Source organism: Phyllostomus hastatus, unplaced genomic scaffold, assembly GCF_019186645.2.
Source record: "Phyllostomus hastatus isolate PE091 unplaced genomic scaffold, TTU_PhHast_1.1 phas_contig_210, whole genome shotgun sequence".
Classification (NCBI taxonomy): Eukaryota; Metazoa; Chordata; class Mammalia; order Chiroptera; family Phyllostomidae; genus Phyllostomus; species Phyllostomus hastatus.
The window spans coordinates 3,075,935-3,090,242 of NW_025333737.1; the positions used below are offsets into that span (position 1 = coordinate 3,075,935).

At 53.6% G+C, this 14,308-nt stretch overlaps 2 protein-coding genes across 11 annotated transcripts; one reads left to right on the plus strand and one right to left on the minus strand.

Moving 5' to 3' along the window:
* Positions 1-196: 196 nt before the first annotated feature.
* On the minus strand, positions 197-14,308 carry TP53I13 (tumor protein p53 inducible protein 13). Of its 10 annotated transcripts, XM_045836306.1 has the most exons (9): positions 14,232-14,282; positions 8,473-8,701; positions 7,274-7,367; positions 3,641-3,709; positions 3,369-3,410; positions 1,615-1,743; positions 1,365-1,472; positions 631-1,186; positions 197-550 (listed from the first exon to the last, which is right to left on the minus strand). In XM_045836306.1, the coding sequence occupies exons 4-9, from the start codon at positions 3,704-3,706 to the stop codon at positions 438-440; spliced, it is 1,014 nt and encodes a 337-aa protein (XP_045692262.1). In that variant the 5' UTR covers positions 3,707-3,709; positions 7,274-7,367; positions 8,473-8,701; positions 14,232-14,282; the 3' UTR covers positions 197-437. The 10 variants fall into 10 exon arrangements, with proteins under 10 accessions (XP_045692262.1, XP_045692263.1, XP_045692264.1 ...); XM_045836307.1 differs by lacking the exon at positions 8,473-8,701 and having other exon boundaries at positions 14,232-14,308; XM_045836308.1 differs by lacking the exon at positions 8,473-8,701 and having other exon boundaries at positions 14,236-14,300.
* Positions 5,946-10,138, plus strand: ABHD15 (abhydrolase domain containing 15). The gene is made up of 2 exons (XM_045836303.1): positions 5,946-6,955; positions 8,964-10,138. The coding sequence occupies exons 1-2, from the start codon at positions 6,075-6,077 to the stop codon at positions 9,487-9,489; spliced, it is 1,407 nt and encodes a 468-aa protein (XP_045692259.1). The 5' UTR covers positions 5,946-6,074; the 3' UTR covers positions 9,490-10,138.

Here is a 14,308-nt window from a genome sequence, read left to right on the forward strand (position 1 = left end):
CAGTACTACCACCCCCTCCATTCTCCACAGTAGTGGGAGGGGTTCCCCCACACTCCTAAAACCCTACCTTTCCTGCCAGGTTGGCAATGCCCACCTTGATTTTATAAACTCCCTGCCTCACACACAACCTAAGTGGCCCAGAGCAGTGTCCTGGGTGGGTGTGTCCGTATGGCAGATGAACAAACTTAACACCAGGTTCTACTAAAATAATTTAATTAAAAATACAGTTTTGGCAAGGGAAGCTAAATAGCTCCTTTTTCTCCCCTTGGTTACCCCTGCCCTCAAACACATTAAGGGCCAACCTTTGCAGATGCTTAGGCAGGACTGCCCCATCAGGCCACCAGGGGGCAGCCCTGCGTGTGGTCCACGTGGCAGAGGTCGCGGCGTCGCCTGGGTAGGAGGAGCAGAACCTGCCACAGTGGAAGGGCTGGGGCAGGTCAGTCGGAGCTGTCCCCATCCGTGCCACTGTCTGGAGTGGGTGGTAGGAGGGGTCTCCGGCGTGAGCGTTTGACCCGACGTGGGAGCATCAGCAGCCTCCTCTTAAGCACAGCTATGGAGGGGGTGGGAAGCAGTCAAGAGCAGGGAAGCCATGGTGGGTGGGGCAGCTGGGTGAGGAAGGGAACTTCTTACCAGCCACTGTGTCCTGGCTGTCCGTTATGGGGCCCCAGTAGATGCTCTCCCCACGTCGGAAGTTTCTGTGCAGCCGAGTGCAGAGTGTGGCCAGGGTGAGCAGCACCAACAGGAAGGTCAGGGCCATGGCCGCCCAGGCAGCCTCCTCCGTGCGTGGGGTGGGGCCTCGGGCTGCCCGAGGAGGTGCTGCTGCCCGAGGGGCCGGGAAAGCCTGGCTTGGACAGGCACAGCCACCTGGGCTGCTTTGCCCTTCGAGCACCTGAGTCTCTAACCTGGAACTAGCACTGCCTCCAGGCCCCCCAGGCAGCAGGGGGGCAGTGGGCACAAATGGGGCATTACCTCCCTCATCTGAGGTTCCCAACATGGGCTGCCTGGTCTCCAAGTTACATGGGGAAGCAGAGGGGGGCCTCAGGGCTGAGGGAGTGGGCTGGTGACCAAGGGCAGCCCGCAGCCCACGCCTCCTGGCACCACTAGGAGAGTGCTGCTTGGGCCCTCTAGATGCCACCTCTGTGCCCAGGGGCTGCCAGCTCCGCAGGGTAAAGGCCAAAGCCCGGGCCTAAGGGGAGAAAAGACAACGCTCATCCTTTCTCTGCCCAGATAACCCAATGACCATACCATCAACTAAACCTGGGCCCAGCACCCCTTACCTACATACACCTCACCGGCACAGCCTCGCTCTGCTCAATGTTGGCACCAAGAGAGGGCCCTGAAAGGCTGCCAGAGGGGAACCGTACCTTCTTCCTGTGCTTCTTCCGCCGCCTTCTCTTCAGCCAGTAGGCAACCCAGGCAGGCTCCACCCATGCCATCTCCAGTACCACCCCCCATGCTTCCAATACCAGGGGCTATGAAAGAAATGAGGTAATTGTTAGAGCTAAGATGAAGGTGGGAAAAGAGCTAGAGGAAGTCCTGAATTTTCCTCCCTGCACATGGGGCTGCAGCCTTTGCCAGTGAGTGCCAGATAACTGAATATCACCAACCACTTACCCGATCCTGAGTGAGGCTAGAGTCAGGAGCAAGTGAGGGCTGGGCCATATAAACGTGGGCCAGGAGGGAAAGCTGGAGCTTCAGCCAGGGGTGGGCACAGGGGTGGTAGAGGAAGCTGACATCCTCACCCTGGAGAAAAGGCATGGAGACATCAAGCCAGGCCCAGTCCTTCCCTAAGAATCCCAAGTCCTCCCATCTTGGGGGCCAGGTTAAAGGGACTCCCAGGATGGCCACATGACCCTTCCACTATCAGGGTTCAGGAAAGGACAAAGGGCCCTGGGTACTGGCATGTACTCCATCTTGCATCTGAGCATTCTTTTCACCCCTTCTCTATCAAGTGCCACCCCTCAGAGCTCACAGCTTCCATGACAGCATGCCAGGTTGTCCCTGTCAGATTCTGACCACACTAGTTAGCTGTGCACCTGCAATGATGGCTCTACAGGTCCCCAGACTAGACTGCAAGCATCCCCTATACAGAGACCAAGTCTTCTTGTCACCGATCCTATCTATATAGTAAGTCTCCAAAAGCATCCAAATACAGGGCACACAGGCAGCAGGTGCACAATCCCAGGAGGGAAGCACTTCAATTATTAGTTCTTTGATTAAGCTGACCTGATGCTCAGCACTGTGCCAGATGCTGTAGGAGATGCCAAAAGAGAACTCCTGGACTCTGCTTGCAGGGAATGTAAAGAAAACTCAGGGAAACAGAACTAAGGCAAATGAAAGAACAAACTAATAAAACTCAAACTGATTACTTAAGCTATGAGATAAGTTATAAGCATTACACAAATTTGGAGAAGGTGATGAATAAGGGCTGATGTGATCAGGCAAGGTCCCAGTGCAAGCTGACTCCTGCACTGGGCTTTGAAGATGGATGGATATGGATGGCAGCTGGCCAGGGAGCTGCCTGCCTCAGCTTCAGGTCAAGATAGGACAGGTGTGGAGAAAACGCAGGAGCAAAGGTACAGCAGTAGGAATAAGACTGGCATTCATGTGCGGTGGGGGAGCAGACCAACAGGGCTGGAGAGAAACCACAAATTTGAAACGGTCAGACAAGGCTTATCTAACTAGGCAGGGCCTGGAAAACCAGGCAACGGAGTATGGCCATGATAAGGTGGGAAATAAGGAGCCATCGAACGCTTCTGAACAGTAAAACGGCTTAATGAAAGGGCTGTTTGAGGTGGAATGAGGTCTCTTGGCCCGGAATGATTACAAGAGACCTGAAACTGCCACAAAGATCCAAAAAGTGAGATTTTTCAAGAGGAAAACCAAAGGAACATGGCAGCTGTCTGGACACTGGCAAAAACAGAAAGGCAGCCATGCAAGGTGAACCCACAGTTTGGAGCCTAGTAACCTGAGGCACACTCCTTACACAGTACAGCTTTGTACTTTCCGAAGAGCTGTCACACACTCTGCACTCGACCCTCGTGGGTAGGGAGGGGTACTACGGAAAACCGGGGCCCACAGAAGCTGGGAGACTCCACACAATCACACAGCAGAGCTGGGAAATGAGTTGTTTTTCCCCTACTATCCCCAGAGCTCCTCGCAGCCTTCTGCCCACACAGCCAGCTAGCTACTCCACGGCCTTCCCGACACAGCACTGTGTGGCCAAAGGACGGAGGCTTTTGGCTCACGGTGGGGACTAAGGACATTGCCTCTTCCTGAAGGCAGTGGTAAAGAATGGAGCTGATGAGCAGAAAAGACAGAGAAAAACCGCAAATGCAGTCACCAAGAATGGCTCCTGTGGTACTTACCTGCCGTGGGCTCATCCGTGTGTAGGTCACTCTTGGTGACACCTATACATGGGGAAAGAAGAAAACTTAAAGCAACTGGGAGACTCCGTGGGTCGTGGGGAAGGAAGAGCAGGCCCCGCGCCCCCAGGTTGGGATGAAGACGGAAGACGCTGGCGACTGAGGGACGGAGAACCCGCAGAAGTCCTCAGAGGGTGACTGTGGAGGGTGCAGAGGCCAGGACGGAACGGGCTACCCCTTCACACCCTTTCTCACACCGCCCTCCAGGCTCCTACCTGTTGGGGAAGGGGCCACAGGCCCTCCGGACAACGGGCTCCCGCCTCCTCCCCCGACTCAGCCATCACCTGTGGGTCCAAGGCGCAGACGGGCTAGGGCGCTGGTCCCGGCGAGGGCCCTGCCTTTGCCCAGTCCGGGCAGGCCCAGCCCGCCAGGGGAGGGATCCCAGCCCTCTCTCCTCGGGCCACTCCTTCCCGAACGAACTTTCGGCCAAGCGCTCTGAGATCCCGGCCGAAGCCTTCTCGGGAGCGGGCCGCCTTACCTCAGTGGGACTCAGGAGCCCCGCCAGAGCTGCCAGGAGAAGCAGCTGGGGCGAAGGCTGAGGAGGCGCCATCCCAGGCCGAGCCCGCCGCCCCAGCCAGAGAGGGAGGGACTGAGCGCGCGCCGCTCCGCCCCCGCCTTCTCCGCGCCCCCACGCGCCCCCACGCGCCCACGTAGACCCCGGGCTCGCGCCGTTCCGCCGCCCGTACAGGATCGCGCACCCAGACACCCTGGACCCACAAAACCCCCGCCCCGCCCCGCCCCGCCCCGCCCCCACAGCGCCGCTAGGCTCTCGCCCCGCCCCCACAGCTCCGCGAGGCTCCCGCCCCGCCCCCGCCCCGCCCCAATGCCCGCCCACTGCCGCGGACAGCGCGCGCACGCGTCGCGAATCCCAAGCCGGAAAAGTTTTGTGTGCGAGCCGGGCCCAAGCACTGCGCGCTGCGAGGCAGGCGAGGACCACCTCCTCTGCTCGGTTTTCGTCGAATTGGGTCTCCGCGGCCTGCAGAGCGCAGCTGCAGTGCTTGGGTGGGATCATGGAGGGGAACGAAGGGCGCGAATGGAATCCCTGTGGACCAGATGGCCCAGGAGGGAAACGGGTATTCTCCGACAAACTCGCTTCAGACCCATCAATGTGCAGAAGGACAGAATCACAAAGTCCGAGCTGCGGAAGAAGATTTCCCGCACAAGAGCCTCAACTTCAGCCCATCCCACTCCTGCCCTCGAAAATAGGGCCCAAACCCAGAGGAGCTCGGCGGGAGAGGGTCTCAGACCTCCAGCTTCCTCACACCCAGAAGCTCTGGGAGGCCGGAGTCGGCCCGGTGCCGCTCTGTTCCCTCCGCCTCCGCTGTCGTTCGTTGGCCAGAGTGTGCCCAAGGAGACACTGGTCACCACAGTGAGATGGAGAAACCACAGGCCTCTCCCCCAGCACCGCGCGGTGGCCACACCTCCCCTGCAGCGGGGCGCCGCCTCTGCCGCCCTCTCCCTGGTCCCCTTCTCCTTGGCCCAGCTCAGGATTTTTGAGGGAAGACGGAAACGTGGGTGGAGGGTGAGGGTTGAGATATCTAGTCCAAACTTCCAAATAGAGCAAGAACGGGTTATCTCAGTCATCTCTCACATACTTGTGACTCACAAGGGGGTCCCTAACCCTTTCCCCGTCACCCTAGCAATTGCCGGCCACTGAGCTGGTGGACTCCAATCTACTCCCTGCCACAGCCCCATCACAGGGTGACAGGCATCTCCCTCCCCCAGCACCTGAGTGCATCTTCTCCCCCAGCTTTTTCTCGGAGGCCTGGGGCTTTTTCATCTGGGGACGTCCTTCCTGGAGAGCGGTTTTATAGATTTCCTCTATCTGAAACCAGGCTCTTGTGGGGGACGAAGGAGGGGACAGCGCACTGATGCAGGGAAGGGAAGGCGCAGCCCACCGGCACTCTTGCCTCCAGGCGCAGACCCGCCGGCTCCGGTCCTCGCAGGCCCGGAGCCAGACCCCCGCCCGACCGGGGTGTTGCGCAGTTGCTGGTGCCCACAGGCCGAGAGAAACCCCAAGGTCACAGAGCGCGGCCGAGCCCGGGGAGGGAGGCGCGACTGGTGGCTTCGCCTGCAGTTCGCAGAACCCGAGAGCCCGCTCTGGGAGCTGTGGTTTATTCACTTCTCCCTTTTGCTATTTTTCAACAGCGGCCCCTGAGGACGCAGCGACGCAGGGTCTCACTCGCCGCTACACACCATGCAGGGCGGAGGGGGGACGGGACTCAGGATCATCCCGGTCCCCAAAGCCTCGGTCTCGGAGTCTCCCCACTTCTCTTCTGCCAACACCCCACTCCACGCTTCCCTGCCCTCCCCACTCCTTCCGGCTCGCCGGCGCGTCCTTGCTCCCTCTGTGGCCTCGGTTCCTTTCACCCTCTGCTCCTGCTTGTCGCAATCGCTGTACAAAGGGCCGGGGGCGGGAGTGGGGGGCGGACGAGGGGAGCCAGGCCCGAACTGGCTGCCTCTGCGGTGCCGCGGCCAATCCGGAGAGCCCCCCCCCGCCCCCCGCGCGGGAGGGCCCTGGGCAGCCGCCCGCCGCCGGGCGGAGCCGCGGGCAGAGCGGGGAACTCGCTGAGGCGACTGCCCCATCGCTTGCCGCCTTCTGTCCGCCGCCCGCCGCCCGCCGCCCGCCGGGGGCTCTCCGGCCTCGCCATGCAGCCGTGGGGCGCCGCCCTCGCCCTGCTCCTGGCCGCGCTCGCCCTGCTCGGCCTGCTCGCCCCAAGTCTGCGACGCCTGGGGAGGCGCGCCGTCGGAGCCAGGACCCTGCTGGGGGCTCGGACCCCGGACGACGAGGAGGAGGTGGACAGCGGAGGCCCGGCGGACCAGTTCAGTAACGAGCGCGAGCCGCTGCCCGGCGGATGCAGGCTCATCTGTAAGCCGTCGGCGCTGGCGCAGTGCTTGCTGCGCGCCCTGCGACGCTCGGCAGCCCTGGAGCCGGGCCCGCGCTCCTGGCTCTCTGGGCCCCACCTGCAGACCCTCTGCCACTTCGTGTTGCCCGTGGGGACCGGGCCTGAGCTGGCCCGGGAGTACCTGCAGTTACCGGACGACGGGCTGGTGGCCCTGGACTGGGTCGTGGGACCTTGCGCCCGGGGCCGCCGAGTCACCAACGCCGGGAGCCTTCCGGCGGTGCTGCTAGTGATCCCCAATGCGTGGGGGCGCCTCACCCGCAACGTGCTCGGCCTCTGTCTGCTCGCCCTAGAGCGCGGCTACTACCCGGTCATCTTCCACCGCCGCGGCCACCACGGCTGCCCTCTGGTCAGCCCCCGGCTGCAGCCTTTCGGGGACCCGTCCGATCTCAAGGAGGCGGTAACTTACATCCGCTTCCGACACCCCGCGGCCCCGCTGTTTGCGGTGAGCGAGGGCTCGGGCTCGGGGCTGCTGCTGTCCTACCTGGGCGAGTGCGGCTCCTCCAGCTACGTGACGGGAGCCGCCTGCATCTCGCCGGTGCTGCGCTGCCGCGAGTGGTTTGAGGCCGGCCTGCCCTGGCCCTACGAGCGGGGCTTTCTGCTCCATCAGAAGATCGCACTCAGCAGGTGGGTAAGGGAGGCCGCAGACCGGTACGGGGAGAATTGGGGTCTTGGGCTAGCAGAGACACAGCTCTGCCTGATAGTGACTCAAACAGGTCTAGGGCAATTTGGGCAAAGTTCTCCTCACACACTAGCTGAAACCGTCCAAACCCTCTAGTCTAGACAGAACCAAGGAAGCCGGTTTAAAATCCATGGACGACTCAGCATCATTATACTAAGCAGGGCCTCCTGCCCCTGGGGCCCCTGGCCTCACCTCAGCCCCACCGTGTCCTAGCAACCTGAGCACCTGTCCCACCCACAGCAGAGGCAGTGCCTGACATTTACCACTTAGTCTGTAGCTTGTCAAGTCAGCAAAGAGGGCTCTGGAAGCAATCGCAACTGATGATGTGTCCAGAATGTTCCCTAATAGCCTTTGAGCCTGGAGGTGACAGAAATAAAAAATTTGGTGGTATTTGATTTATTAAAATTTTTTAGACCTAACAAATCTTTTGCTTATTCCTAGGTATGTACTCAATATTTAATGAAAAAAAAAATAAATAATATTTTAATATATTTTAATAAAATCTCCAAAAAGAGAACAATCTACCCTATTACCAGGGAGACAGGTGAGACTTTTCCACCTAGGAGGCCTGAGCGACATCCCCCAGCACAGACCCAGGCCTCGGCTTGCACTGGCTCTTTTCTAGGAAATGGCAGAAAGAGGTCAAAGACATGATGGCAGCAGTGTGGTGTGGCAGGAAGACCTGTGACCTGGATTCAGGCCCCTAGGGTTCAAATTCTGACTTTCCAGCAAGTTAGTGAACTCCTTGGAGCCTCACTTTTCTCTTCAGGTAACAGAGTTAACCACCTCCCAAGGTAGGTAGTCATGAGCATGAAATGAGATCATGGAAGTGAAGCCTTGGCGTGCATGCTCAATAAATGGTGGCAATTGTGATTTCCCTATCTTTTCTTGCCCCACTTGGCCTCCTGTTCTGAAATCAAACCCTGAGCTCAACGATAGCCCTCTGCCGTGGCAACCCAGAGCTCCCCGAGCAATCCGGGGCAAGGCACTCTCCTATGGCTTCATTGCCAGCTTCCATCCCCAATGACCACCGCTAGCATGGACCCCGGGTACCACGTGGAGGTTAAGGTGAGGGAAGTGGAAAGGAAACCTGAGCCTTTAAGCAACTGCCCTGCCCTTAGCACTTTGGGACTAAAACCTTGGGGCGAGCATCTTTGAATGTTTGCAAGTGACACACCCAAATCCAGCGGGCTAATGCTGGACTGCTCCATCCAGAGGTCTGAGCTGCCCATCTGGGCTTCCTCATCGGGTCCCACCCTCTCCAGGGACATGGCAACAGCAAAGATGTCTGTCTTCCCCAGAAGAGTTGCTTTCGGGCTCTTGTTTGGTAACTCACCCCATAAATTAATTACACTCATTTCTTCTGCAATTTAGCCCTCTCTAGGAATACCTTCTCCACACATTCATTTGTCATTATCTGGGTAGCATATTGGCTTCTAAAGTACAAACAAACTAATACAACCTAAAGTAAAAGGTTCATCATGGAGGGGGTGACACCTGCTGGTTTGGATAGTCTGAGCCAGCGAATTCTTCTAGGAGGGTTTCCGGAGGTGCAGTTCACTGCAGGTTCCCCACAGAGGGTCAGGAGCTGAGGTCAGGCAGAGAGCTGCCCCTGTAGCACAGCAGCCTCGAAGTCAACAGCTGCCCCAGGGCTGGGCAGGCGGTGCTGCGAATGACAGGCCTGGTAGGAACTGTGACACAGGAAGGAGGGAGAAAGTACTTTGATTGTTGCCCCCAGGAATGTCAGCCCGTGTTGCCATTCGTCTAGAGGAGACGGATAGCTGCATTTGAAATGATGACCATGAAACGAAATTTTTAGAAACATATGGCCAAAGAAAGCCTCTGTGGCTAGAATCTGGCCTGTCGGCTGCCACTCAGTAACTACTACTGTCAGTTTGTTTTCCGATCCTTCCCTGACTTTCTTACCCTCCCTATTCAACTCCTTGTTGCCAGGTACGCCACAGCCCTGGAGGACACGGTGGACATCCGCAAACTGTTCAGGAGCTGCTCCCTGCGAGAGTTTGAGGAGACCCTCTTCTGCCACACCAAGAACTTCCCCATCAGCTGGGACACCTACTGGGACCACAATGACCCCCTCCGGGATGTGGACGAGGCGGCCGTACCTGTACTGTGCATCTGTAGTACTGACGACCCTGTGTGTGGGCCCCCAGACCTCTTTCTCCCCACTGAACTCTTTCACAACAACCCCTACTTCTTCCTCCTGCTCAGTCACTACGGAGGCCACTGTGGCTTCCTGCGCCATGAGCCCTTGCCAGCATGGAGCCATGAGGTCATCTTGGAGTACTTCCGGGCCTTGACTGACTTTTTCCGAACAGAAGAGAGGCTGAAAGGGTTGAGCAGGCACCGAGCTTCATTGCTAGGGGGCCGGCGTCGCTGGGGAACCCTGCAGAAGCGGGAGGTCTCTCCCTCTGCCAGTCTGGAGGAGATCTTTAGCTGGAAGCGATCATACACAAGGTGAAACCTGGACAGAGACCCCCCCACCCTGTCCCCATTTTGCAAAGAACAGAGCTGAGCTTGGCAGAGTCCTGAAAAAGTGGTAGGGACTGAATGGAGCAAGCAGCTCCAGCTCTTTGCCGCTGATTCAGCCCCTTCTTCTGTTCCGGTTTGTGGAAAGAGACAGAACTTCCAGCTAGCTGCCACTTACTTTACCCCAAGCCTGCCCAGGCTTTCCTCAATACATTTTTGCTCATCCTGGTCAGCAGCTGAACATCACTGTCTCCTATGACCAACCTCATACGCCAAAGATTAGCACCATTTGAACCCATGGACTCAGGATAAAATGCTCTCCCCCTAGCAATGACTACAGAGAGGATGAGTTTCTGTGTGTCACTGGGCAGCTCTGTGACCCTGCCTCTCAAGTTGGAGCCACTCAGTGTAGTGAAGACAGGATGTTTGTGTCTGGGTCCCACTTCCCTCATTTCATTGTGCGGTTGTGCCATTCTGCTGACTGCATGCGGTGGCAGCAGTGAAAGTGGGCTGTGTCTGTCTTGTGTGGGTACGGGAAAGGTGGCAGAGGCAGTAAGTGCAGTGCCAAGACGGAGTCGGTGAGCCCCAAGGTAGAGATTGTGACTGCGTGTCTAGAATACAAGGGTCCAGCCTTCCAGACATTTCTGCAGGTCTCTGTTGGGAATGGGGCTGATCTGTGGCTTGAGCCTAGGACCTCGAACCTCACTGGACAGATCCCAAGGATGATTTTAGGAACAGGAAGTCCTTGAACAGTTTGCTAGACCATGGCTCAAGGAGCCAGACTTTCAGGCACTGTGGCTGCTCCCTCTGGTACCATTCCTGGGGATTATTACTCCAGAGAGCTCTGGCCAAAGCTGCTCTTCTTCTGTAATATGGGCTTTCTCTAAGTGGTGAAAAGTATAAACCCCATGTCTTAGGTGTTTTCCAGTTAGCTTCCCTCTCTTCTGACACTACTACTAGCCTCTGTCTCTCCAGAACCTGGAGAGACATCTGGGACCAGGCAAAACAAAAAGTTCCAAGAGGTTGGCTAGAACTGACTCAGTAATGGATGAATATTTCACATTACTATGCTTCTTCTGCTCAATTATTCAAAAGGCCATTCATGTAGATGCAGATAAAGCTTCTTCCTGGATCTGGTCACTCAGTGACCGAGTGGGTATTTGGTTTTATGAGGAATACTGCTGAAGACCAGCATAAAACAAAACATTGTACACACCGCCCCACACGTCCTGGTTTGGATCAGTCCGTTAAACAACACAACAGGACATCTGCTTCCACGTGCTGCTAAGAGCTTTGCCCTGAAGTTTTATTTTGATTTCTCTTTGAGAAAGAGGAAACCTATATATTTTTTAATTTTTAAATTATTTTTAAATTTAACCTTTATTGTATTTTTTTTCCCTGAGGGCACCTGTTTCGACTGGAAGCCCCATCCTAGCCTCACAAACAGCAAAGCAATTTTAAAGAGGAGAGGTGTTTACTGAAGCTGTGTCCTAATCCTTCGTACAAGGACTTCCTGGGGCCATGATTTTAGATTTTGATAATCTTAAGCCTTGTTCTTCTAGAGCAAATAAGGAATTCTGAACTATCCAAGAATCTAAACTGAAAATGCAGACAACACTCAATTGTCCAAGGCACATTCTTTTGTCATGACAAAATGGCGTCCCTCCTTCCCCTCTTCTTGCTCTTCATCCTCCTCCTCTTCCTCCACACTCCTCATCTGAAGGTCTTTCACCATTTCCGAGCAGGAGAAATAACAAGGAACTGAAACCTAAAGAAGACATTCATTGCTGGTTAACCGCCTCTGTATGAGACTCGGTGAGGGAGAATTACTGGCATTGGCCCACCTTCTGCAGCATCAGCTACAGTGGGAATCTCAGTTAATTAGGGTCCTGCAGTCCCGTGTGCAGGACCCCAGGATCATTCTGAACTGACTACAAAATGGGAAGCAGCCACTGGTTTTTAAACTCTCCCGTTTCTGACTTAAATGTCCCCCAAAGGCTAAATCTATATTTTCCCTAGGCCAGATATGCTGGGACTTTGGTTCTTTAAGACAATAGCTTTTTGAGAAATTGTGGTTGATGCCCCTTTCCTTTTACAGGAAAGAAAGTCTGCAGGGTGGGGTATGTGTGTATATACATCTATCTCTATATCTATCTACTTATCTATCATCTATATGTGCTGACAGAGTTATCGTCTGAAAGCCCTTAGGTAGGCATGACAGCCCTAGTCCAGGCTCCATGAATTACCTCAGACCCACAATCCTAATGACCTAAATCAGCGATTTTCAACCTTTTCCATCTCATGGTACACATAAACTAATTACTAAAATTCTGTGGCACACCAAAAATATATTTTGTTTTTGCCAATCAGACCCCCCCAAAAAAAACCTGGTATAATTTTTTATTGATTTACACACAAAAATAATAATAGTAATTACCTACTTTTTTTTTCTTCAAAGTGACTTTTTAAAAAATCAGATGCCTATACTTATATATAAGAATTTTTAGCCCAGACTGGTGTGGCTCAGTCAGGGATTGAGCGCCGGCCTGCGAACCAACACATTGCTGGTTCAATTCCTGGTCAAGGCATATACCTGCATTGCAAGCTAGGTCCCCTATGGGGGCATGCTAGAGGCAGCCACACATTGATGTGTCTCTCTGTCTCTTTCTCCCTCTCTTCCCCTCTCTAAAAATAAATAAAATATTATAAAAAAGAATTTCTGGTACCAAGAATTAACCATACACAACCTTATTATGCAACGTGACCAGTAAGATTCAACTCTATTGTATGACCTGTATGCTTATGTTCAAGACAGGGCACTCACACCAGACACCTATTGTTCTGTTAGCTATTGTCACTTTTTGGACAATCTAAGGGAAGAGAAGTCAGAGTCCCTGGCTACATAGACAAGTATTGCATGTTTTAAAAATTCTTGCAGCACACTCGTTGAAAATCGCTGACCTAAACCTGTATTTCTCCTCCGTGCCCTGTGTGCCAGATGTGCTCATAGCCTATCTCAGGAAGCTACTTCTCTCCCATCTTCCCCTCATTGCTTGACAACATCCCTGCCTTTCAGTTTATTTTTGTCAAGAAAGTGTAGTTCCTGTACCAAAGGGTTTGAGTGACCCTATCCTTCCATCTGATGAGGGAATCACCCAAATGGCTCTGCTTTGGTTAATAGCTAATTATATGAAATCAGCTTGAGCAGCACCAGACACACTGTTCTGAGTGAGTGTGTGGCCCTTGAACAAAATGACAAGTTAGGAGTTTGAGGAAGCAAGAAACGAAGAAAACAAAACCCTAAGAAGCACAACTGAGTTGGAGTCTTCCAGGTAGTAAGGCTTCACCAACCCTGTCAGGCCTCTTCACTTGCTTGAAACCCTTTTGGTCTTTTCATTATTTATGAACACCTTCAAATGATTTAAAAAACACACAAAAAAACCTCCCACTGATTTAAGGGAGGCATTATCTCAGAAGTAGAGACTGAGTCCTCTGTCTCCATTCATTGCATGAAAATGCAGGAAGCAGACAACTGCCTCTGAACTTTGAGTTCTACTAAGTTCTGACCTCGGACACCCAAGACTGTGCTAAGCTATAGCTTAATTCCTTTACAGATTTGGTGTTTTATGTATTTATACATAGGTTTCCAGGGAGGCCTGGCTGGAGTCAACAGTATGAAAAACAAAGCTCCAGATCCTCTGAGAAGACACCAACTCTGTTTTAAAAGCAGATATCTTTTCTGAAACAAGTACTATTAGAAAAGAGGTCTTGACACAGGAAGTATTATCTTGTCTTTATATGTAACCTCAAAACCACCCCTGCGTCAGAAGCCCCTCTGTACTCACCTTCCATCCAGACCACAAGATCCTTTGTGTCAGTCACCCTTAGTCATGCCAACATCTCCTCCTTTACAAATGAACTTTAGCATGAATTCTTGTTTAAACAAGCAGATACACTTGGCCACTTTAGTATGACTTGGTAACAATGCCAATAGGAGTATTTTTAACTCTACAGCCAAGCCCAAAGATGGCATCAGAAATTGTTTTCACTAGTTACCGCAATTGGCAGAGAGGAGACGGAGGAGTTATCCCCAGGGAGCGAGCATCCAACTGCCTGGATATGGCACGAATGCCTCAGGAAGGAGTTCCACATGATTTGTGGGATAGGCAAGCTACACTGCAACTTGGCTCACATCATGGAGAGGACATGTGCCAAGAAATAAGCGCTCTTCTCATCTGAAAGTTGGTGAATTAAAATAATGCTAATGAGCTCAGTGAGTTGTAAAGACTTCTGGTTGATTTAAGGGCTTGAGGATGAGAAGATCACAGACCTGACCAGGATTCTGGCAGTTAGGAGATGACATAAAGATTTTAATGAAAACAACCCTGCCAAAGTGAACAGAAGATGTCTGTAAGCTATCCAATAATCATGCTCTAGTCAAAGTGTCCAGGAAGGGCTGCGAGTTGAAGGAAAAGTAGAATTTCATTAAAACAATGAAAGATACTAACATATCAAAAATAAATGTCTCTAGCCCTTCCGGCCCTCCTGTTTAATAAGGCACTACCTTGCCATAGTGTTATCTACCACTAGTGTGGTTGAACAAAAATCTATCTTGTTTGCCTCTGAATAGCAAATAAATTGCGGTCTCCCTGCAACAATGGAATGTCATTATTTTTCAAATCTCCAGAAACAAATGTGCTGTTTGAAGCCCTCTGTGTACCAAGCCATACTTACCTACCTGTGGAGTTAACAGAGCCTCCCTGTACATTCTCTGTGCGCTGGTGGTTGCTTCCCTGCTGTAGATGTAGCTT